General features: G+C 40.0%; 1 protein-coding gene across 2 annotated transcripts in view; it reads left to right on the top strand.

Moving 5' to 3' along the window:
- TMEM260 (transmembrane protein 260) overlaps positions 1 to 25,413 on the top strand; it is a 66,721-nt gene extending 41,308 nt beyond the window's left edge. For both annotated transcript variants that reach the window (XM_066341901.1, XM_066341902.1), the window contains 8 exons: positions 1,173 to 1,287; positions 2,527 to 2,696; positions 5,352 to 5,523; positions 8,363 to 8,511; positions 15,206 to 15,382; positions 17,024 to 17,077; positions 18,807 to 18,897; positions 23,160 to 25,413. In XM_066341901.1, coding sequence (XP_066197998.1) covers positions 1,173 to 1,287; positions 2,527 to 2,696; positions 5,352 to 5,523; positions 8,363 to 8,511; positions 15,206 to 15,382; positions 17,024 to 17,077; positions 18,807 to 18,897; positions 23,160 to 23,420 — 1,189 coding nt within the window. In that variant the 3' untranslated portion in view covers positions 23,421 to 25,413. The remainder of the gene's footprint in view (positions 1 to 1,172; positions 1,288 to 2,526; positions 2,697 to 5,351; positions 5,524 to 8,362; positions 8,512 to 15,205; positions 15,383 to 17,023; positions 17,078 to 18,806; positions 18,898 to 23,159) is intronic.
- Positions 25,414 to 26,115: the final 702 nt, after the last annotated feature.

The following is a 26,115-nucleotide window of genomic DNA, read 5'->3' as shown; positions in this document are numbered from 1 at the left end:
TGAAGATAAAAATAGCCTCTGATAATAAAGAAAACTGAAAAAATAGCACTATTAACATTAATTTCTTGTTCATTTACTTTCTAGCCTGTCAAGTGTATATTTATGTATATGTATATATGTATATACATTTATAGTTTTGTTTCCTTAATACTTAACATTATATTGTGAGCATTTTTTTATACCATGAAAAACATTTAAAATCATTTAAATGTCTGTATAATATTTCATCCTATAACCTAGGAAAGTTAATTTAAATGTTTTCCTGCCCTGGCCAGTTGGCTCAGTGGTAGAGCATCGGCCTGGCGTGTGCAAGTCCCGGGTTCGACTCCCAGGCAGCAGAAGCACTCATCTGCTTCTCCACCCTTCCCCTTCTCCTTTCTCTCTATCACTTTCTTCCCCTCCCACAGCCAAGGCTCCATTGGAGCAAAGTTGGCCAAGGTGCTGAGGATGGCTCCGTGGCCTCCACCTCAGGTGCTAGAATGGCTCTGGTTGCAGCGGAGCAATGCCCCAGATGGGCAGAGCATCACCCCCTAGTGGACTTGCTGGGTGGATCCCGGTCGGGCGCTTACAGGAGTCTGTCTGTCTGCCTCCCCCTAGCTTCTCACTTCAGAAAAATACAAAAAATAAAATGTTTTCCTGTTTGAGGACCTTCGGATAGCTTCCACTTTTTTCCACACTTCCTGGTTATTGCTTAAAGATTTATGCATACATATCAAATGACTAAATCAATGAATGTGAATATTTTTATGGCTCTTGATGTATATTATCAAATGAACTTTTCTTAAAGATTGTACCAACATACATTCTCATACAACTGCATTCTCACCAATGAGATTGGTCATTTTATTATTTTGATGCATGATATTATTCTTTTGTTTTGAATTATTCAATTACATCTTAAATTTTAACAAGATTAATAATTTGTATTCTGAAAATTTTAACTTTTTATTCCTTGCTTCACATTCCTAGTTATCTATAATATGTAGTATGGTATAGTTTATTACTATGTTTTGGTTATCCCAATTCAGATTTGAGAAAATGAGATTCTTCATATTTCTACTTAAAAATGGAAAGTTTTATAGTTCCAAATATTTTCTTATAGTTTAAAACTATGTAATATTATTGATATTCATGTATATAAATACTTTTGCACATATTTTGATTTTTTATAGGGACAGACAGAATCCAGCATTAGTATGGCTTTTTACTGGAATGTTTTGCATTTATTCATTGTTCTTTGCTTGGAGAGCAAATTTAGATATTTCAAAACCACTTTTCATGGGTGTGGTAAGTTTCATTTAGATATATATCCTTTGACTAGAAAGTTTGTGAAGAATGTGCCAATTTGTCTAATGAATCTTGTAGAAAGCAGATTGTCTCAGAAATAGTTAAAATTGTATATATATTATTATAAAGCAAAAGTTAAGTTATTGAACACATTTTATTATATTTTATCTCACCAGTTCAGGCCTGTGTAAAAGAGCAACCACATGTCTGTTTTTTCCTTTCGCCATTTCTGAAATTCTCCTTACAGCAGAAACTCTGTAAATGTAGACAGCTCTTTTTTAACAGCTGAAACACAATTTTTGTGTGTTCATGTGGCCTTGTAAATAACACCCTACTTAATCACTGAGTTCTGAATCAGTTGAGAAACAAAATAAACCAGTACAATGAGTGGCAGAGTCACTTGTGTTACTGATGATGCTGTGAGCAAGGGGGCTTCCTCGCCCTGCATCCAGAATAGGCAGACCTACCCACCAGTCACAGGTAGTGCTGCACCCACCCCGCCCCACTGGTGACAGTCTGCCACTGGACCAGAGCTTCCTGTAGGCAGCTCATTTCCAAGAGAAAAAGGGGGACGAGAGGGCTATGCAAGCCCAGTCCCAGCTCCCAAACTGCCCAGTCGGCTCAGTTGCTACAGTTCTACAGGGAGAGAGAAGGAAGAGGGCAGAGAGAGGCCAGGAGTGTTAAAGTAAGGAACTTCTGCACGTGGAAGGGAACCTCAGGAGTAAAGCAAATGCATTTCTCCCCCTCTTCCACTTTTTTTAAAAATATTTTATTTATTGATTTTTAGAGAGAGAGGGGAGAGAGAGAGAGAGAGAGAGAGAGAGAAGGGGGAGGAGCAGGAAGCATCAACTCCCATATGTGCCTTGACCAGGCAAGCCCAAGGTTTCGAACCGGCAACCTCAGTGTTCCAGGTCGACGCTTTATCCCACTGCGCCACCACAGGGCAGGCCACCCCCTCTTCCACTTTACATATTGCAGGAGTTCAACCTAAAGTCCATAGTTTTGAAAAGAATGTGTGAATCCAGAGGGGGAGATTCACATGCCAAACTGGGAAGAAGGAATGTTTGAAAATCGAAAACTAAAGTAGCATGGAGTTGGGTTGGAGAAGTCAGTTAACAAGACCTGAATGACTGCAGGCATAAGCAACTAGGAGCATGCCATAAATTTTTAGAATACATAATTACCAGATCGGTTGCAAGTCAGTCAACTGGACGTACTGACTGCGCTCCTCTTTGACAGGTGGAGCGGTTCTGGATGCAGAGCAATGCAGTGGTGGCCGTGCTCGCTGGTGTCGGGCTGGCCATGCTGGTCTCTGAGAGCCACCGGGTGCTGAACACCAACGGGCTACAGTGTCTGGAGTGGCTTTCAGCGACTCTTTTTGTAATTTACCAAATATATTCTAATTACAGGTAAGAAGTGGGGTTTTTTTGTTTGTTTGTTTTTTTGTACTTTTCTGAAGCTGGAAACCGGGAGGCAGTCAGACAGACTCCCGCATTCACCCGACTGGGATCCACCCGGCACGCCCACCAGGGGGCGATGCTCTGCCCATCCGGGGCGTCGCTCTGTCGCGACGAGAGCCACTCTAGCGCCTGGTGCAGAGGCCAAGGAGCCCTCCCCAGCGCCCGGGCCATCTTTGCTCCAATGGAGCCTCGGCTGCGGGAGGGGAAGAGAGAGACAGAGAGGAAGGAGAGGGGGAGGGGTGGAGAAGCAAATGGGCGCCTCTCCTGTGTGCCCTGGCCGGGAATCGAACCAGGACTTCTGCACGCCAGGCCGACGCTCCACCACTGAGCCAACCGGCCAGGGCAAGAAGTGGTTATTTTTATGAAAAGTAGTACTCAAGCAAGCAATGTTTGGGTACTTAGATTTTAGGACTTTATTTCATCTTTGACTTTACTGATTTTCATGTTGAGACAACTTGGTCTGAATGCTGCGGCTCTAAATTTTTGAACCCGAATCTCAGTGTGACTGATGTGTAATTCAGGGCATTGCAAACAAGGGTTCTGTTGGTGCATGTGAACTACTTGCATATTTTCCTCTAAGTATCCTGAGAAATACTTTGTAGAATCTGTAGCATATGTAAAGTCCCATGATGTAAAAGACCACTTAGATGGAGAGGAAAGATATTTGGGCCAGTGATTCACGCTATGCTTTAAAGATTCCTTCCTTTCTTATCTACTTCATTCTAGTCATGAATATTCATTATTTTGAAATAAAGTTCTAAAAGTTTCTTAACCTTTAGGCATTATTAGTATTATATATATTATTCAAAATCTTTTAAATAATCGTTCTAATGAAAATCTCACTCTAATATAAAAGATACCCAAGTGTTAGATGGTAGTTCATGTATATATTTCTAGCAGTATTGAGTAAACATTGCAGAAGTGGAAGAGTGTTGGTGTTTTGTTATAGAAAGATTTGATTGGTCTTTTACAAGGTTAAATGCCCTCTTTCAACTTAACTTTAAAAACAGATGTTCTTTGTTATACCTGGGTCAAGCCAGTGTTAGGAAGTCTGCCTGACCAGGAGACCTGCTGGGATCTCCAGACCGGACTCTTCCAAGGGTTTGCCAAGCCCACAGTGTGTGCAACCTTTAATCCTGTCTTCCGGCTCTGCTCTTTAGGGCAGTCCAGGTTCAACACCAAGGATGTCAGCACAGGCTGGGTGGTTTTATTTTGTTTTGATTCTTTTATTTTCCCCAGGTAAATGCAATAGATAGCAACATTGCTGGGTGGTGAAATGTCAGGCATCACCCTGCAAAGTAGGGGATCACGTGAGGAAAGTTGCATCTGTTACAAAGGCAAGGGTAATATTTTGTTCCTGGAAGAGTTTATTTGCTTTGTGATGCTAACCCAGTGATTCAAGTATAGGCTCCGCTTCTCAGTACCATTAAAGGCGATGGACCTGATGAGAACAGGAAAGACATTGCTTGTTCAGCTTTTTGATGCTTTTACTCTTGTAGTTTTTTGTTTGTGTGTTTGTTTTTATATTTTTCTGAAGTTAGAAGCGGGGAGGCAGTCAGACAGACTCCCACATGCACCCGACCAAAGGGATCCACCCGGCATGCCCACTAGAGGGTGATGCTCTGCACATCTGGGGCGTTGCTCCGTTGCTACCAGAGCCATTCTAGTGCCTGAGGTGGAGGCCATGGAGCCATCCTCAGGACCCAGGCCAACTTTGCTCCAGTGGAACCTTGGCTGTGGGAGGGGAAGAGAGAGACAGAGAGGAAGGAGAGGGGGAGGGGTGGAGAAGCAGATGGGCTCTTTGTCTGTGTGCCCTGGCTGGGAATCGAACACAGGACTTCCACATGTCAGGCAACATTCTACCACTGAGCCAACCAACCAGGACATTTGTTTTGTTTTGTTTTTTGGGAAGCATTCAGCATTTATGCCAGTTTTTCTTTGAAGTTAGAACATCTACCTCATCATTGAAGGGCATTATTCTGCTTTTGTTATAATACCTGGGGAGAAGTAACGACTCAACCATCTAGTACTTCCCTCCCCTCTCATTGGTCTCATTCCCTAATGATCACTTGGTCTGGAAGGGAGGGAGGAGCCCAGGGAGCTCATGGTCCAGGAAGTGGTACACAGCATCTGTCTTGCATGCAGGAGTCAGACAGATGTCATCCTAGTTTATGCCAGAAACTGGCAGATTTCTTTTTTGGGTTTCTGAACATGCCTTTGACTGAATTAACATGAAATTATCTTAAATTCTGAGTGGAATCAGAAGCTTGACTTTTTTTTTTAGTAAAATTGGATATGCTTTTAGGGGGAAAAAATGTCTTATTCTTGTGTACTACCTGATTCTCTTTTAATAAACATGATTATAAATTCCAGAAGTGAAATAATGCATTGTTGTTGTTTTTTTATTTGCACATCTTTTTTTCAGATGATAGTGTTCACTTTTCAGATATTGTAGGCATACTCTTAGAAAATATAAATTTGATTACTTTGAAAAACTTAAGGTAGATTGTGCGATGAGAAAGGCATGGGGAAGAAAACACCCAGCCTGATTAAAACTAAAGCAATATGTTGCTAGTTTAATGTGTTTTTGATCCTTTTATTTAGCATTTGTGACCAAAAGAACAACTATGTGATTGATAAATTTGCAAAGAACCTTCTAACCTCTATGCCTCATGATGCAATTATCTTACTCAGAGGAGATTTGCCAGGAAATTCTCTCCGTTACATGCATTACTGTGAGGGACTGAGGCCAGACATTTCATTAGTGGATCAGGAAGTAAGTATATGAAAATATATCTAGAATATAGTAATTATAATAATTTAAAACCATGTTTTTTTTCATTTTAAAATGTATTTTTTAACAGTGTACAGGTACAATTATGATCACTCTTAGGTAGAATATATATCACATTCTTTTGTTTATTTTAACTAATGATATAAATCCTATGAATTGTCTCTTCATTATTTAAATTGAATGTTTTAAGAATGTGTTTTATGTTAGATTCAAATAATATCCTAGGTCTCTAGTTCACATGATAAACCATGAAAATATAAATTTATTTTTAAATTGTTCTTTTACATTCAAATTAACACTGCACACTGGTCCAGGGATTAAAATAAATTAGGTTGAATATGAAATAAGTCATACTGCAGGTAAGTAGACATTTCACTCAAAATAGAAATTATTAATCACAATTCTGCTATAGAATTTTTGTGTGAACTTTGTTGATCTTATGAAAAGAAATACTGTTGGAGAGAACTTGTGAAAGTTTTGAGGTCTTTTGAAACAATTCTATGAAACTGAAGAAATATATTTAAACTGTAAGATTTATTATTTAAACCATAAATACTTAAAAGGGAACAAGTCTATCTCTTGTGTTTTTAGAGCCATCATCAGGAAAAAAGAAATTTTAAAAAAGATTTTATTTATTCATTTTAGAGACCAGAGAGAGAGAGAGAGAAAGTGAGAGTGAGAGGGGAGAGAGGGAGGAGCAAGAAGCATCAACTCCCATATGTGCCTTGACCAGGCAAGCCCAGGGTTTCGAACCGGCAACCTCAGCGTTCCAGGTTGATGCTTTATCCACTGCACCACCACAAGTCAGGCAGGAAAAGAGAAATTTTTAATCTTAAAAAAAAAAAAGAAAAACTAGGATTAGTTTGAATGAATAAACTATTAGGCACAATACTTATTTAATACATTTTGTTGAATTAATGAAACTTTTTTAGAGAAAAATTTATAAACAGACTTGCAAATATAGGGACATTTACAAATGACACATTTTTATAAGCAGTTTGCCTTTATATCTAGTATACTGATTGATTAATTTGATCTTCAGTCCAGCTTCGGACAAAGGCTAGATTATTTGTTGATAATATGGTATCAGAGTATGGTTTTAAACACTGTTTGGGATGGCAGCTACTATAGTTGAGAAGTGTGGATTTCAGTGTTAATTAGATCTAAATTCAAGTCCTCATCCTGTCACTTCCTGAATACATGACATGGAGCTAATGATTTTTTCTCTCAGAACCTGTTTCCTTATTTATAAAATGGAAATGATCATCATATAAACATAGAATGCTTTTGAGTGCAGGAAACAAAATACCTGATTAAGAGAAGCTTTAATAGCAAGTGGTATGGAGAGAGCTGGTTTTAGGAAACCACAAGCAGTTCCGGGGTCAGTGTTCCAGGGCAGCTTTTCTGCAGGTATCTTAGTGTCACGTATGCCCCCTTTCAAGCAGCATATCATGAAACCAAGCCAAGTACTTCTCCTGGGGCCTGCCCCAGCTCCTCCCTCTGTTGGGAATAACATGGGCCCCAGAACCCCCTCGCAGACCTCCACTTGGGCCCCACTAACCAGTATTGGGTTATACGCCCACTCCTAACCTATTCACTAGCAAAGCGGAACGACTAGACCCAAGCCTAGTGCTACCCTGGTTACCTGATCAAAATCATGATTGCGTTAATAAGAAAAAAGAAGGTATTAACTGCTGAGTGGGCAGTCGACAGTATCGGATATAATTATTCTCACATAATAAGGTTTATGAGAATTAAATAATAAACCATGTCATAGCATACTGTGGGTATTTAATTAATGTTAATATCCCCAAGAAGTGAAATTGTTGGGTAATAAAATAAAATTCAGTAAGTATTTTGTGGACATTTGCAGTATGCCCTCAGTGACTTCTAATTAAATGACGTTTAAAGCAAGTAAAACATATGAAAAATTGCCAAAACAATGATATCCGAACTTTAACAAAGCTTTGAAAATATAAATAGAAATCTTAAAAAAAATTATACATATAAAAGTATAAAATCGAGAAAAATGTCTTTATCTGCTATTAATGATTTATTTTAAATGTCAGGATATGTAATTAATTTAATTTAGCGAAAAGAGTTTTTATCTTTGAAACCTGGATTATCAGATGATCGAGCTTCTCCAGGGCAGGGATTATACCTTCTTCATTATAGGTGAGCAATACTCTTTTGAGTGAAGGAAAGAATGGAGTGATGATGCATCTTTTATTTTTATTTTTTTGACACATCTTTATTTTGCCTAGATTGTCTAGTCTGGCCATCAAAGACATTTCAACTTCAGCAAACATAATTAGAGAACTATTCTATGCCAGGCAATGTGCTAGGTGCAGAGGCACAAAAATGAGAAGATACAGTCCCTTCCCTCTAGGACGTCATAGTCTAGCGAGGAATAGGCTAAGAGCTTTAACAGAGGTAGGTACCAGTGCTACAAGAGCATATTCTGCTGTGGAGACTGGGGAGGGCATCCTAGGGGAAGTGATGCGTAAGCTGGCTTATTCTCTAAGTATAAGAATGGGGGAGGATCATTCTGAATAGTTTGTCAAATGCATGGAGGCAAAATGAAACTAGACCCTGACCTTGCCAATGGCAGTCATAACTTAAGACATGAAATCTAAGGTTTAAGTCATTCTAAGAGTGGTCAGTGCCACACACCTCAGTTGTGCTTGTATGTATTTTTTAATTATGTTTATATCGGATGAGCATATCCACATTTTAGAACTTTTTTGTTGTATTTGCTAAATTTGATTTTTCTTAAAGAAATATATTTAAAGCATGACATCACATGTTCTTTTTCTGGCAGATGATGACTTATGAGTGGTATTTACCCAAGATGGCAAAGCATTTACCAGGTGTCAACTTTCCTGGGAACCGGTGGAATCCTGTGGAGGGAATATTACCTAGTGGAATGGTCACGTTTAATCTTTATCGTTTTCTTGAAATAAATAAACAGTAAGCATTCTTTTCATATAATAGCTTTTCTAAAATCTTAAGCTGTTCTAAAATTGTTTTATGTAGCAGCTGTGCTTCATCCAAAAGACCAATTTTCTACACCTATTTTCCTGTCACTGGTGAGATTATCTTTGTAATTAAATTGAATATCTGAGCATATATGAGGCCAGGCAGAAATAAATGTTATTGTTCTGGGTAAAGGAAAAATAAAGACAGATTAGCAAGAATAGCAAATAAGATCTTAGTACCATTCAGAGAAATTAGAGATGTGCCTGCCTACTTGAATTCATTGCAGGTGGATCGCAAGCAATTATAGTTTCCCCCTGAAAAACACCATGGCCCCCTTTTAAGTGTAAAGAAAATGTTTTCCAGGAATAATCACTACATAAAAATAGCTTAAGGATTTTTTATAAAGGATAAGGCATTTTTATAAATAAGAAAAACACAGTTATATTGACTGAGATAACATATAAGAATTGTGAATTCTGCACTTGAGAACATAAAATTATTCATAACTAAGGTCAAGAACTAATAACTCCTCCAATAGTATAGTGCTGAATATTTCTCCTGTCTGTGAAATACTTGGGAGTATTCAGAGTATGAAGAAGAAAACTTATTTCATAATTTCTATTCTCTTATAATGGGGACTTTAGAAAATCTTTGTAAATTGCAAAGTTAAATTATCCCTTACTAAGAACATAATAATATACTTTTGGTGTTCAGAGCCTGAAGTTTACTGTGGCTCATGAAGTAATATGAAGGTAATGGGAATAAACATGCTGTGAGAGTAACATTTAATTGTTCTATTTTGGAATAAAATGCTAAGAACCATTAGCATCCCCAAATAGACATTTTTGCGTGTGTGTGAATTGTATTTAATTCAACCTCACAAACATTTATTGAATGTGCCATGTTCCAATTTATATTAGGCCCTGGCAATATGAGGCTCATGTCCAAATTTAAGTTAACCACAATCCAGTTGTATAGCTACATAGATACGAATACAACTGGCCATAATAAGATGGGATAAGCTCTGGACTAGCAAAGCTTTGTAGAGTGTGAGACATAGTAACTGTTCAGTGTTTGTCTACTGCAGGGGTCCCCAAACTACGGCCCGCGGGCCACATGCGGCCCCCTGAGGCCATTTATCTGGCTCCTGCCGCACTTTCGGAAGGGGCACCTCTTTCATTGGTGGTCAGTGAGAGGAGCATAGTTCCCATTGAAATACTGGTCAGTTTATTGATTTAAATTTACTTGTTCTTTATTTTAAATATTGTATTTGTTTCTGTTTTGGTTTTTTTACTTTAAAATAAGATATATGCAGTGTGCATAGGGATTTGTTCATAGTTTTTTTTTTAATGTCCGGCCCTCCAACAGTCTGAGGGACAGTGAACTGGCCCCCTGTGTAAAAAGTTTGGGGACCCCTGGTCTACTGAATGGATGATTTAACTGACAGTATAAGCCAAATGTTCTGGGAGCATGGTTGAGGAAGCAATTAATTCTGCCTTGGAGCATTTATTCAACATTTATTTAATAAATATTGGGTATCCAGAGTGTCCAAACAACTACGCTAAGCAAAGCTGCATGGACATGAAGACTGCGGTTACAGTCTTCTGTAGGGGTTCGGGTGGTATTTTAACTATGAAACAGATAAATGATTGTGTATCATCTGGTAAGGCTGATATGCTAGTATGCAGAAAGTGTTGGAGACATAGAGGCTAAGTAGGAATTTGTCCAGTGGGTGGGAGAAGATTGATTCAAGGGAATTTGCATGTGCAAAGTACGGAAAGGACTTGTGGAGCTCCAGAAGAAACTGGAGTCGGCCACGTGTGCTTAGAGCTCAGGGCTTAGAGGGCTAGGTGAGGTGATGAGTGTGGAGGGATGGTGGGGCCCAGGCCGCAAAGGGTTTATCCTTAGGCATGGATGAGGCATTTCCTCATTATGGAAATAAGCATGCTCCTTGTGAAAACTGCAGACAGACAGACAAGTATAGAGATCAGTATCATCTGCCTTTCAAGGGCAACCACTGTAAACACTTTAGGAAACTTTGTGAGATTCTATTTATTTTTTAACAAATTATTTCTTTATATACACACATACATGTATATATATAATACTTGCAAAAGGTATTTTACGTAGCTGGGATAATATTGAGTTTCCTGTCCATTCTTTTTTCACCTAATATCTCATTATGAGCATTTCCCTGTGCACTCAATAAAACATCATTAACATCAGTTTTTGGCCAGTATAATATTCTCCCATAGATTCATGATAACTTAACAAATATTTTACTGTTGGACAGTGTTGTTGACTTTTGCTATCACGATAGCATGGTGATGAACATTCTGGGCCATAACTCTGTTGATATCTTTGACTAACCAAGGCCAAGGCCACAGGATAAATATTGTTTGTTGGCATCAGTTTGTTTTCTTAAAAACTAGAAAAAATGTGATCCTATTACTCAGAAATAACAAATACATAAAAAATGTGTATTTTTTACAAAGTTGAAATCACAATATGGAAGAATCCTATTTTTTCCTATTGAGTTTCATAAAAACATTTTTTAAATCTTTTTATAATTCCTGTGAAAATATTATTTAGTAGGTACATGTACTATAATTTAATAATAGTAGAGTTGGACTATTAGTAGAAGCTTAATATGATATCTTAATTTTTTTAAACTATTATAAAATTACAGGCTACAACAAATACCTTTGTGTATGTAGTTTTCTTGTGGAAGAGGTAGAAATTCAAATTACTAAGGTGGATTCTCAGAAGTGAAATTATTCAGTCAGAAGACATGAACCATTGAAAGACACCTGATAGAGAAGCTTTATCCCAGGTACTGGACCATCAGCAATAAATGAAAGCTCTCTAAATAGCTACTTTTTAAAAGGAAGAGAGCTAATACTTATTGAACATTTATTATTTTGTCTTTAATGTGCAAAAACTTATCTCTTTTTGCTGTATAGACCTATGAATTTTAACACGTGTATACGTTTGTGTAACCCTGCCAACAATGAGGACACAGAACAGGTCAATGACCTTCAAAATTCCCATGTGCTGTTCCTATGTAGTCATGCTGTCCCCAAAGCCCTAACCCTTGCAACCACTGATCTATTTGTTCTCCATTACTAGGGTTTTACCTTTTTTCTAAAATGTCATATAAATGAACTTAAAGTATGTAACCTTTTGATACTAGCATATTTCACTTACCCTATTACCTTGAGATCCATCTTAGTTGTTGTATGTGTCAATTGTTTATTCCTTTTCATTGTTGAAGTACTCCATTGTATGGCTGTAATACCATTTATTTATCCATTCATCTGTTGGAGGACACTTGGGCTGTTTCCAATTTGGGGCATTTGTGAGTAGAGCTGCTATAAACATTTATATAAATAAATGTACAGGTTTGTGTGTGAATATGTTTTTATACCTCAGAGTGGGATTATTGGATTGTTTGTTTTCTTACCATTGAGTTTCAAGAGTTCTTTAAATATTCTAGATACAAATCCTTTGTCAAATATGTGATTCATAAATATTTTCTCCCAGTTTGTAGCTTAACTTTTGTTCCTTTCTAACTATATTTTGCAGATAAAAGTTTTTTTATATTTAGATGAAATCAATTTTTTTTTTCCTTTTATGGGTCATACTTTTTGGTATCATATATCTAAGGTACTCTTTGCCTAATGCCAGATTATGAAGATTTTCTTCCGTTTTTGTCTAAGAGTTTTATAGTTTCATGTTTTAGATTTAGGTCAATGATCCATTCTGAGTTAATTTTTATAATGGGGAGGGGTTAATACAGGGGTTTTTCTTGCATATGAATGTCAAACTGTCCTAGTATTATTTGTTGAAAACATTATCCTTTCTTCATTGAATTGAATTTATTAGTATCATTCTCTGTACTTACCAAAAAAAATTTTTTTCTGGGGTTTTTTAATTTGATTACTGTTTTTATATTATATCTTTTTTTATCCTTTTGCTTTTAACCACTTGTCATATTTAAAGAAGGCTTCTTTGTAGATATCATATACTTGGGGTCTTGTTTTATTATCCATTCTAATAATGTCTATTTTTCATTTGTGTATTTAAACCATTTACATTTAATGTAAATGTTGACAGGTTTAGATTATGCCTTCCATTTATTATTTGCCTTTTTTTTTTTTTTTTTTTTTTTTTTACAGAGACAGAGAGTGAGTCAGAAAGAGGGATAGACAGGGACAGACAGGAACGGAGAGAGATGAGAAGCATCAATCATTAGTTTTTCATTGCGCGTTGCAACACCTTAGTTGTTCATTGATTGCTTTCTCATATATGCCTTGACCGTGGGCCTTCAGCAGACCGAGTAGCCCCTTGCTGGAGCCAGCGACCTTGAGTTCAAGCTGGTGGGCTTTTGCTCAAACCAGATGAGCCCGTGCTCAAGCTGGCGACCTCGGGGTCTTGAACCTGGGTCCTCTGCATCCCAGTCCGACGCTCTATCCACTGCACCACCACCTGGTCAGGCTATTATTTGCTTTTTTATCTGTTCACCTTTTTATTTTTTGTGTGAGAGAAGAGGAAAGGGAGAGAGATGAGAAGTATTAACTTATAGTTGCGTCACTTTAGTTCATTGATTGCTTCTCATATGTGCCTTGGCTGGGGGGCTCAAGTTGAGCCAGTGACCCCTTGCTCAAGTCAGCAACCTTTAGTGCAAGCCAGTCACCATGGGATCATGCCATTCAAGCTGGAGACCTCAGGGTTTTAAAACTGGGTCCTCAGCATCCCCGGTTGATGCTCTATCTACTGCGCCGCCACCAGTCAGGCTGTTCTCTCTGTTTTTTATTTTAATGTTCCCCCTTTTCTGCCTTGTTTTAGATAATCTGACTTTTTTAGTATTCCATTTTAAATTATTTATTGTGATTTTTACTGTCTCTTGGTAAATTATTTTTAGTGGTTGCTTTTGGGATTACCGTACACATACTTAACTTTTCACAGTCTATTTAGGATTAATAGTTTAGTACTTCAAGTGGAATGTAGAAAACTTACTGCCAAATAAGTCCTTTTTACCATACCACTTTTGATTGTATTGTCATCTGTACTATATCAGACATTTTTATTTTCAACTGTCTACATATATTTTAAAACTTAAGATAAAAAGTAGTCTAAAACAGTAGTCCCCAACCCCCGGGCCGCGGACCAGTACCGGTCCGTGGGCCATTTGGTATCGGTCTGCAGAGAAAGAATAAATAACTTACATTATTTCTGTTTTATTTACATTTAAGTCTGAACGATGTTTTAATTTTAAAAAATGACCAGATTCCCTCTGTTACATCCGTCTAAGACTCACTCTTGATGCTTGTCTCAGTCATCTGATACATTTATTCTTCCCACCGTAAAGGCTGGTCCGTGAAAATGTTTTCTGACATTAAACCGGTCCGTGGCCCAAAAAAGGTTGGGGATCACTGGTCTAAAATATTACTCCAGACATTTACCAGATCTGTTTTTCTCCCTCCAATCCTGATATTCCAAGTTTCTTTCTTATGTCCTTACCCTTCCATCAAAGATATTCGTATAGCATTTCTTCTAGAGCAAGGCTACTAGCAGTGAATGTTCTTATTTTTCTTTATCTGAAAATATCTTTATTTTACTTTCATTTTTGGTAGGTGTTGAGTTTAACTTGTTTGGGGTTCACTGAGTTTTTTGAATCTGTCAGATGTTTCTTTTCCAAAACTGGAGGCTTTTCAGATATTGTTTTTTTTAATGCTTTGAGTAGTGAGTTTTTTTCATGCTTGCTGATCCCCGGGAGTTAGTTTTTTTCCAAAAATAAAATTAGTTCCGGTTACAGTTTTATTAACTTAAAATCATGTTTGTTTCATAACCAATTTATGGAAACAAGAAGAACATATATTTGCCTTTTTTAATGTTTCCTTACACATGATCGTACTCTGGATAGTCAGGAGGCATGAGGACGTATATGAACATTCCTACATATATGAAAAATGTTCAACATTTTTTCTGCTCTACATTTTTTCTCTTATGAATATTATTGCCCCATAGGTAAGTTATTATAGTGTTACAAACAGATGGGTTTTATCGTGTATGTCTGTTGACTACTCTCCAGCCCCCCAAACAGCTTTTTCACACTAATGTAAAGTTTAGTCTATTTGGGAAAGATTTAAATAAATAGAAATGTTCCTGGCCCTGGCTGGTTCACTCAGCGGTAGAGCGTTGGCCTGTATGTGGAAGTCCCAGGTTCAATTTCCTGTCAGGGCACACAGGAGAAGCGCCCATCTGCTTCTCCACTCCGCCCCCTCCCCCTCTCTTCTCTCTCTCTTCCCCTCTCTCTCCCCTTCCCTCCTGCAACCATGGCTGAAATGGTTCGAGCAACTTGGCTCTGGGAGATGATGACGACTCCATGGTCTCACCTCAGGCACTGAAATAGCTTGGTTGCTGAGCAACAGATCAGTGACCCCAGTAGGGCAGAGCATTGCTCCGTAGGGGGCTTGTCGGGTGGATTCTGGTCAGGGTGCATGCAGGAATCTGTCTCTGCCTCCTCACCTCTCACTTAATTTAAAAAAAAAAGGAAAAAATGTTCACAAATGGGTTATTGGTAACTAAGGTTTAAAGAGTCAAAATGACCTTCGGGAGTTATATATATTTAATATTTAAAACTTTAAGGTAAAAATATATCTTTTTTTTCTGTTTTTAATAGAAAAGAAACATTTGTTTGCATAGGAATTCATGAAGGTGACCCAACCTGGAAAAAGAACTATTCACTTTGGCCATGGGGTTCTTGTGACAAATTAGTTCCTTCGGAGATTGTGTTCAACCCTGAGGAGTGGATTAGACTGACAAGAAATATGTATAACTGGACTGAAGAATATGGACGGTATGAACAGCAGTTATATTTTTATCAAATTATAGCAACTTGTGTGCCTGAAAAACACTATATTTTAAGATGCCTTTTTAATTTTTGGATATTTTTGTTTTTTATTAATTATTAACATTGTCATTTGCTGCCCACTGTGTACCGTAATAGAGAAAGAGAACATGTATTTCCCGTAGTGTTTGAAGAACAGTGAGGTGATGGAAGGGAAAGGGAGGCTGTGATTGAGTGGACACAATAGTCAGACGCATGGAACTTCCACTTCCTAATCTTGTAAAGCACATTGTCAACCAGCCTATCTCTCATACCCAAAAAGTGGAAGAGCTTCATTAACTGTGACCAAGCTTTAAAAGTCACTCTGTTATCTGTTATAGTTTTCACAGCATACACTCGTCATACTTTTCTTTCTTTAAGCGTAGCGGATAACTTCTCTGTAGGGAGGACCAGGACTTGAGTAACTTTTTCTTCACGATTGTTTGTCATCAGCCTACTAGTGTTGTTTTGGGCATGATTAGCCCTCCTTGAAGCAGCTTTCTCCTATATGGCAAATGAGTCACCATATAAAGAAATGTGCTTTCATTGCCTATGTTTAATATATAATTATTTAGTCTAACTGGTGGTGGTACAGTGAATAGAGCATTGACCTGGAGTGCTGAAGTCGCAGGTTTGAGACCTGAGGTCACCAGCTTGAACCCAGGGTCAATGGCTCGATCCCAAACTCACTGACTTGAGCTCAACATCGCCAATTTAATCCCTAGCCCAGGCACATATGAGAAGCAATCAGTGAATACACAACTACGTGTAACAATGAATTAATGCTTCTCTCTCTCTCTCTCCCTCCCTCCCTTCCTCCTTCCATCCCTTCCTACCCCATCTCTCTTTTCCTCTATAAAAAAATAAAACTATGGATTATTTAAAGATTAGATAATTATTGTTTATAATTCAAGGACAACAGACAAGATCATATGAAAAATGCTATAAAGGCTTTTTACTTAAATCAAGCAAACAAACCACATTGCTATGCACCAATCAGAGATGGATAATCACTCTGTGACCATCGTCAGGAGAAATTAGAAAATAACCTATCCTGTAAACAGCTGATAACAATACAAATACACAACATAACTCATTTACTGCATTCAGTCAAAATAGATACATAAGTTTGAAATAAAAGAAAGAAAAAAATCAGTCAGTGGTTTAGCCAGCATTCTTTGAGCAGCATCGAGGCCCAGCAGTGACTTAGCAAAGCAAGGTATCCCCTCTCTGCAGGCCTGTCCCCCTGCTTCCCAGCCTGTTGGCTCTCAGCTGTGTCCAGAGTGAACGCCGCCTCAGCCCCTCCCCTTTGCCTGACAGTTCTTAGATCAGCTGGCTCCTCTAATGTCTCCAGCCTCTTCCCACCAATCCTTTGTTTGTTCCCATGAGGCACTATGGCTCATTATGCAGATTAAGAACACAGTTACCCAAATTTCAAATTGCTAATAATCAGCTTTTTCAGGGAGAGTAAGTTTTTTACTTCGGTCTCTATCAGTACTTCAAGATCCCAGTCTCTTTTATTTGTCTTGTCAGATTATAAAACAAAGATTACACATCCATAGCAATAAATGTAGCTACCAGAAAAATGTTACTGTTTTCTTGTAACTACAGGTTTGATCTATCTTCCTGGGAGTCTGTGGCCAATGAGGAGATGTGGCAAGCAAGGTGACTAATCTGCACTTTTGTGTTTGGGATCCGTTTCTAATAGGAGAAATAGCCTGTGGCACTTTTCATTTAGGGAGTAGGGGTGGGTGGTGATAACAAAAATGACATTTTGGGGGCAATCATTTTGTTTGAGGCAGTGTACTAATCATTACAATGAATAATCTCATTTCATCCTCACAACAACCTATCAAGAAGTTATTGTTATCTCCACTTTACAAAAGACCAAACTGAAGTGGAGAGGTCACTTGTCCAAGACCACAAAGCTACTAGTGATGGAGTCTAACTCGGGAATATTCGTTAAGTCCTAACCTCTCCTGCCTCAACTAAACCCAAGTGAGTGTAATGGAGGAGAAGTTGATGATTCCCTGCCTCCACGTGTAACGAGCTAGTTCATTACTTAAGCACGTATTGAATACTTCCTAGAGGCCAGGCATGGAGACCACACATAAAATATGACACAGTTCCTAACCCCGAGCTGTTCACAGATTAATGGAGCAATCAGACAGGTTAAAGAGATTTGAATATTAACGTGCTAGATGCTGTACTTTTACATTGTGCCTGTACAGCGTACTTCCTGGTGATGCTACTGACTCTCAAGGTTCTGTCATTTAAAAATATTCAAAACACCTAATGCTAACAGACTGTGGCTTAAATATTAATGTAAAAGTTCTAGCTGATGCCGATGGGGGAACCCCATACATAGGACGCAGTTCGCGCAGCAAAGGCAGGAAGCCCACTCTGTCGGGCACTACGCTTTGCACTGAGACTGGACTTCTGGTGTATAAAGGGCTTACTTATAAGTTTAAAAAGGTTTTTTAAAAAATTGTCAAGAAATAGAGCCCCAAAACAGCAATTATAAAAATAGACATACTATAGTTTGTGCAGCAGTATTTTTGAAAATGTCAGAAAATGGCATATTTCAAGTTATCAGCCTAGTTATAGAGACAAATACTTGCTCTGAAGAACTGTACAGAGATATGCTGTATGTTTGCATACTCCTTACCGTGACTGAATGCAGGGAAGCTGGGGGTCAGTCACATAAAGAAGAAAGCAGGTTATTATCCGGGCAGGTATTGATTTAATTGGCATGCTGAATACAATTCTGATGAGGTCACATGGTCAAAAGTGCAGTTTTAAGGAGTTGGTCACACACGGCATGAGCCATGCAGGAGGCACCTTCAGGGATGTGCTGACAAACTCAGCAAGTCTCCCCGTTCCCAGCTGTTCTTGCATAACAATAATGTACATCTAGCCTGGCCTGTGGTGGCACACTGGATAGAGCGTTGACCTAGGATGCTGAGGTTACTGGTTCGAAACCTGGTCAAGGCACATACAACAAGCAAGCAATGAATAACTAAAGTGAACAACTATGAGTCAATACTTCTCACATCCCCCCTTCTCTCTCTGTAAAATCAATAAATCTAAAAAACAAAACAAAAAGACAATAACGTACATCTAAAGGGAGAATAATGTAATAGTGATGATGAACAGAAGCTTGTTTTCTAAAAGGTTTGGCAGTTATCATGAAAGCAGTGCCTTGGCAGTAGGGGGAAGTAGGGGTTACTGTTCATTCAGAGTAAGTGTGTGAATGTGAGAGAAGTAAAAACAATGCAGTGAAGGGTTTTGCGCGTTCCTTATCAGTGGAAAAGTCTGGCAGATTTAGCTTTGAATTTGAAATGGACAAAGTAATGTTAATGAAGTCCCTCCTCCCCCTGCCGTTCCACCCCAGGATGAAAACACCGTTCTTCATCTTTAACCTGGCCGAGACTGCGAATATGCCTTCAAATGTGAAAGCTCAACTCTACACGCACGCATATGACGTAGGTTATACCTTCACATACGTATTTGGTGGGAGGGCGGGGTGATTGGGATGGAGAGCGGGTGTATCACAGTAGAGTTGTTACTTTACTTTCTTTGTTTCCAGCTTCATTTAGCATTATAACGCAGTGTACACGGAAAAACACTCGTAAATATCACAAATAATGTCTACAGTAAATGGTTGTAGTTGGCAAAGTAATGGTCCCCCTGAAGAGGTCCATGTTCTAATCTCCAGGACCTGTGAATATACGCCCTTATGTGGCACCAGGGACTGCAGATGTGATTAAGGATCTTGAAGGGGGGGTTATCCTGGGTCATATCCAGGTGGGCCCCGTGTGATCACAAGCACCCTTATGAAGAGGGAAGCAGGAGGGTCAGGGTTGGAGGAGGAGACGTGACAGTGTAAGCAGAGGTCAGGGAGGAAGAGCTGAAGACGCCGTGCGGTGGCCGGGCCGTGGCGGAAGGGACCGCGAGTTCGGGCGCGCGGGCAGCCTCCGCAGGCGGGAAAGGGCAGAGCAGCGGGTTCCAGAGCCTGCAGAAGGAGCACGGCCCGACTAGTTTTACAAAACCCATGATTTTATGGTTTTTGACCTCCAGAAGTATAAAATAATAAATTTGTATTGTTTTATGTCACTATATCTGTGGTGATTTGTTACAACAGTCACTAATATAATGGCTACATTTAAAAAAGAAGTTCTGACAGGTTGCCCTCTATTGCAGAAGTCACGGCCTTTTGTTACACTTGAAACGATACGGCCACGGCTGGTGGAGATTTTATGAGAAAGATAAAGAGTAGCTTTGTCTTCTAACTGGTCCCAGGAGGCCAAACAGATCTTAGAGCCCAACAGCACTGCGGCGCTTGCACAGTCAGTTCTTTCTGTTGAGAAGTGAGGGTGCCGAGCAGAGGCTGCTTTTGCACTGTCTTAACAAGTCCCTGCTTGACTGTGATCTGTAGCACTAGGCTCGGCAGACACCTGCACAGTCTGAGAGCCTGCTTTGGAGGAGAGAGACGTCCTGGCTTGGGCCAAGGAGAAAGAACCACACCAGGGGTTTGCATCTGAGCAGCGGAGGCATTTCTGCTGGCTCTGGGCTGCTGTGGGTCTGCCCAGCCACGGCATTCATTTGCTGTGGAGTCAGAATAGCAGTGTCCAACCATATGACTGATTTTACTTCTACATTTTGTGATCACTGGTTCACTGTTTATTCATTCATTCATGCACTCACAGACTATTTGTAGAGCAGCTAGTCTGTACCAAATATCATGGTGGGGATGATCAAGCACTGTCCCTGCTCAAAGAGGTAGCAGGCCAGAGAGGGAGGCAGAAGATAAAGCCCTTAGTTAAGTTCACTCTTGTAAGTGATACGAGATGTTTGCAGAGGAACTGAGGGAACTGAGAGCTGTACATGAGCTCACCCTCAAGCAGGATGGCAGGAGGGAGGGGAAGGACGGCTTCTAGGGGAGACGCCGCTGGAGTTCCACCTCGGAGGATCAGGAGCTGGCGAGACAGATGGTGGAGCAGAGTAATGAGAGAGAGGGGGCGGGAGGACATGCCATAAGGAGGGACCACAGGGACGAGGCACAGTCCTGGAGGTGCCCACTCAGCGACAGCAGGGTAGATGACAGGAGGCAACATGCTGCAGTTCTGTCCCACAGTCGGGAGGTCCAGGTTCAAGGCTCGCTCTGCCATTGATTGTCAGCTGTGAGTCAGCCTTTCCAGCCTTCAGTCGTTTTCTTAAAAGCCTGATCAGGCGGTGGCACAGTGGGTAGGGCATCGGACTGGGACGCGGAGGACCCAGGTTCGAAACCCTGAGGTCACCAGCTTGAGCGCAGGCTCATCTGGTTTAAGCAAGGTTCACCAGCTTGAGCCCAAGGTCGCTGGCTTGAGCAAGGGGTAACTCAGTCTGCTGTAGCCCCCTGGTCAAGGCACATATGAGAAAGCAATCAATGAAAAATTAAGGTGCTATGACGAAGAACTGATGCTTCTCATCTCTTTCTTCCTATCTGTTCCTATCTGTCCCTCCCTCTGTCTCTGTCACAAAAAAAAAGGGGGGGGCTTTAAACTTTATAGATTCTCATATTGTGGTCATATCATATCCTGTTAGTCTATAATACCCTGTGATTCTGTGAAAAACAGTATTTAGTTGAGAAAAATCTGAGACTTACTAACATTTTATGTTCTCATCCACAGTCTGTTCCATGGTCAGTTGCTAGGCACTGAAGCTAATTCATTTATTGTTTGGGGGGCCTGTAATCTTTACTCTTTTCAAGGAACAGAAGTCTATAGACTGTGCTATAGACTTCTGTTCATGTCTCCTGAGCTTATGTCTCCAGGTATAAGACATTGTTTGAAAGACAAATAAAGCCAGATAATTTATGGGTCAACAGAAATCCACCCGAGTACTGGTTGTTCAAAAACATTCTTGTTAGGTATAAAATATACTTTTGTTATTACATTATCCTGTTGAATAGCATATACAGAACATTAAGCTCAGGGGACATCAGGTTCAGGTGTAGTGGGGGAGCACAGAGAATCTCAGCTATCTTTAGGGATACACTGGAGAAATTGAAGTGCTCCCCAGTAAACAGAATACCGTCCACCAAGCTGGATGTCTCAGTGACACACACAGAAGGAAAGAGAATTCCAGGTGCTGAGAAATGACACAGCACATGTGGCATTGGTAGGCCATCCAGAACAAGTTGATGTGTCAGTAGTAAAATGTTCTAGAAAAGTTGGTATGGTTACTCTGATGTCTGAAGACTGCAGCAGGGCGGTCATGAGTGAGCCCTCATTCTCTCCTGAGCCACTGAGCAAATGCTCAGTGCGGTGCTGGCCTTGGCTTTGGACTCCAGAACCTTAGTAGGATTTAGAAAATTTAGGAGAGAGCCAGAATGGTTCCCGAGCGCCAGCTCTGTGCTGGGCAGTGGGCCATGGGCTTCCCTGTCACCCTCGTGGGAGGGAGCCTCAGGGAAACAGGTGACAGGCAGAGGAAAGAAGACTGTGAGGAAGGGTGGAGACACCGTGTTAAAACAGTGTTTTCCCGAGCGAGTGAAAGGGAAGGGGCTGACTTCATAATGCTGATGTATTTGAAAGTGTATCTATGAAAGTGCGAGATGGCTTTCCTGTTCTGTGAAGGAAACTTAGGGGGAGATTGTTCTAACAGGCACCTAAAAACTGGAGATTATTAAATATCAAAATGGCATATCAAACATGGATTGTGGAACTTTCTGTGTGGATGCTATTTAAAAATAAGTTCGATATGCATCTGCCTGCTCTGGAGTAAGCGCTGGGGGAATCGGTGATACATGGGGTCCCTTTCAAGTCAATGATGTGACAAACATAGTTCTAATTCGAAAAGCACTTGTCCCCAGAGAAAGCAGCACTGCTTGTTCTGGGCCCCCACAGAGTCCGCTGGGAGACTCAAGTTGCTGTGGGTCCAACTCCAACCGACAGCCCCCAAGAAGCCTCTGAAATTCCCCGGTAACCAAGTGTAATCGCCATTTTGCAGATATGTATCTAGTTTTGTTCAGTCTTCATATTTTTCCACCAGAAAACTCGGTCTCAAAAATTCTAGCTCTGTCCAAATAATACTGTCTCTGATGTCGAGAAACAAAGTTCCTAATTCCTGTGGGCAAAGTTTTCACTTTATCAAACTTGTAATTATAGGGTACTATGAAGATTTTTGATATCTCGCTTTAAGGATATTTCTTAAATTCCATTATGCCCAACCTGTTTGATGCTGGATTTGTTTGAATTGTTTTAAAGTTGCTATTGTGATCACTGTTGTTTATAATGTAGAGAGAAATTTTTGTTAAAATGAGGAACAAAATTTAAATTCCTTCAAGTTCTTCCATGCGGTTTTCAGAAGAAAGCTATTTTTTTCCTCTAACAGCTAAATTTAGAGTTTCAACCTTTCTGCCTATTGAGTAAATAGCTTTCCATGAATTAGAACTAAATCCCTTTCCCAGAACGAACATCTTTCTCGAGGAAGGGCATTTGTCCTGACACAGTGTGTCTCAGGTTCCTTCTGCAACATCCGAAACAGCCCCGAAGCCGTTTTAGATGAAGCACATTTGCCTCCTGCTACTGTAATAATTACAGTAACATCCTTGCATTTTCTGCATGGCCTAGCAACGATTAGATTTTTACTGTGGGCTGCTTGGACTTTTTTTCCTTGTGTTATTAATTCCTCTGTGTTTCTGATTCCTGGGGGGGAAAAAATCAAGGGATAACAATAAAATATCAACGTGTTTGCTGTCTTCCAGCTTTATAAGGAGATTGTCTATTTACAAAAGGAACACCCAGCGAACTGGCACAAGAACTACGCCATCGCATGCGAGCGGATGCTGCGGCTGCAGCTGCGGGGAAGAGGCGCGGAGCCCGAGGTCCTGCTGTCTGAAACCATCAGGCACTTCCGGCTCTACGCGCGGAAGGCGCGCGCCGACCCGCAGCTGGCTGACATTTCAGTTGCTCTGAAGCACCTCAGGAAAGAACTGCAGAGTGTGAGAAGTATGAAAAATGTCTGAGACGGCAAGATGTGGGAAATCTGCCTGTTATCCTGCTTTCAGAATATCGAGGTCCAAAACTTTTTCCTCCAAGGAAAGAAACTGTAAAGAAAAATTGAAGACTGACTTCCTGCATAGAAGTAACACGGTGCAGCAGGTTTTCAGGGGCGGTTGGGACTGTGCTCTTCATGCAACCTGGCTATCCCATGTCCCCAAATTAGCGTTTCAGTGGGAATCTTTGGAGCAGAGCACTCTTCTACTGTCACAATCTCTATTCATACACATAAATATCAGCTGTGAATCTTTTGAGGGCCCTGCTTATTGGGATTAGTTTTGAAGGTTAAATTCTTCAAACCTTAATACCAGACCAAAGACATTTTCCGTTTCCCAAAAGTGAAAAGGATTTTTTAAAAGAGTGACTCTTGTAATGCTGTAAGTCAGAACTTTTTTTTTTTTAATTATCTGTTGTTTCATAATCTCATGCTTCAAGCTAAACACCAACTGGATGATATTTTGAGAAAAGTTGGGGTATTATTGTCTTAGGGAATTCTGTGTAAGCACTGCAAAATGAAGCTAATTCGTTGTTTGTTTTTCAGTTGCATAAACTGATGGGCAAGTAAAAAGGATTTCGTAGCTCCTTAATTAATTTTATATTTATATTTTTCTTCTATTTGGGCTCATAAATCTGGGCCCAATAATTAGTAGGCTCCAGCTGCCATAATGCAAAAAACCCAAACAAACAAACAAACAAAAAAAAAAAACACAGGGATTGAGGTGGAGGATGGGGAAGTGGTTCAATAAATTCATTCTGTTACAAGCATCTTTTATACATATTACTAAAGAGAACATAGTAAGAAATGCAAATAATAGTTCTTTATTTTATTATGACAGTTAATTAATAGCAACCTGTTTTAATGAATAAAGTCACTCAGAGTCCTTCAGCACTTCCTAAGTAGAGGCCCGAATCTGTAGGGATTCTTTCCCCCCCAATTGTATAGCTCCTAGACTCCAGGCACTATATAGGCTCCTGTATAGAAATGCTCACTAATGAAGAGGGAGGGCTAGAAGCTTGTCTGCATTCAAAGATCACTGGTGAGTCATTCAGCAAGAAAAGGCCCCTTACCAGGAATAGTCACAGTTCCGTGGCATTGTACTAGCAAAAGGGTCTGATCAAAGGTCTCCTGCGGAGCTTGCATGGTTCCCTTTCATACTACGACCATAATTAAAACCACTAATTCTCTTTTAAAATGCTGCAGGATGCCATGTAGGCATCTGTCTGGAGTGTCCTTTGTGATGTCATAAGCTGTTAAGGACCAGTGCCGAGGGCTTTTGAGTAAAATGCCAGTCATGAAGGTGCTTCAAGACAAGGGTGCCTCTAAAAGCTTGACAGGGCCTTGACTGCACAATCCGAGCTGAATTTGCCCCTTGTCAGCTGCCAGTAAATAAATCTCAAAGGGGGAAAAGCTGAGGTTTCATTACCTGATCCATGGGGCTTTGTTGGTTTTGGCACCACACAGGGGAAGCTCTTGCCCCTCCATTCTCTGGATTTGAAGATGTCCATTGGAGCCTGCAGTGCCTGGACAGGGTTCAGAGCGGAACCTTTTGAAGAGTGTCAATAGTTGTAACAGTTCAGCTGTTAGGAAGACAAATAAATGGAGGAGCTCATTAATCCGCTTTTGGCTCTCGGTGCCTTTTGCCCTTTTATCACAGCCTTATTAGGCTCCTACTCATCTTGAACCAGAAAAAAATGAATTGAAGTTGTTGAGTACTAATTGGCAAAGACTTTTAATCATGGGCCAAGAACTTTCACTGACTTGAAAGTAACTTCTCCACAGGGAGGAACCAAAAACCTGGTTTACCTTAAAACAAAAACCTGTTGGAGTTCAGCGTGTTGTAAAAATTTAAGGGAGCACTGATAAATTGTTTAAGTTTATTGTCACTTGAAAGAAATTATGTAAGGTTTTGATTTCCACTTTCCTAAAAAGAAAGGTACAATAAAAACCATATAAACGTTCCCTTGCCTGAAATGCGTTGTCTTTACTGGCTCAGAAAAGAGGTGGCGTGCGTGAGACGGTCATGTGTGTTCCCAGACATCTGAAGACATGGGGTGTCAATCTTCCCCTGAGCTTCTGCACATACGCATGGTGTTGGAGGGACCTCGTTAAAAGTAGTATTTTATACTCAGAGCCTTAAGAAGGGCCAATGGAAACATCGTTTGGAGAATCTCTGCTTTTTAAATTTACCTGTACAGTGGAGCTATATATACATATATTTTTAATTTTTTTATCTATTACATATATCTGAATATGTTTTTTGTAGTGACTGTTGTCAAATGGTGGGTGCACAGATTACTCTATGTTTGTCCGACAATGGCTTTGGACCACTCTCTTTGAGAAAGCAGTGATATGATGTCCCAAAGTAGATAGGATCATAATTATTTAAATTTCTGAAAACCATCAGTAAATGAAAAAAAACAAAAAACAAACTAAGCTGAGATCTGGGGACATCGGGCTTCATTCCCAGATCACCTACTTTGAAGACTCCGTTCCTTTCCACTGTGTGAGGTTAAATAAGTTGCTTTCTTTTTCTCTTTCTTACTCTTCCTTGGCTAGTGCACAAACACCATAACATCTGACAGAAGGGGTTTCCTTTAGTCCAGCCCCCGACATGGAAGAGAATGTGAAGGAGGTGACTTCTCATGCAGGATTTGGCCAGC

This window comes from Saccopteryx leptura, chromosome 6 (assembly GCF_036850995.1).
Source record: "Saccopteryx leptura isolate mSacLep1 chromosome 6, mSacLep1_pri_phased_curated, whole genome shotgun sequence".
In the NCBI taxonomy this organism is placed as follows: domain Eukaryota; kingdom Metazoa; phylum Chordata; class Mammalia; order Chiroptera; family Emballonuridae; genus Saccopteryx; species Saccopteryx leptura.
Note: the sequence above shows the minus strand (reverse complement) of the source record. Positions and strands in the feature narration are given on the sequence as shown.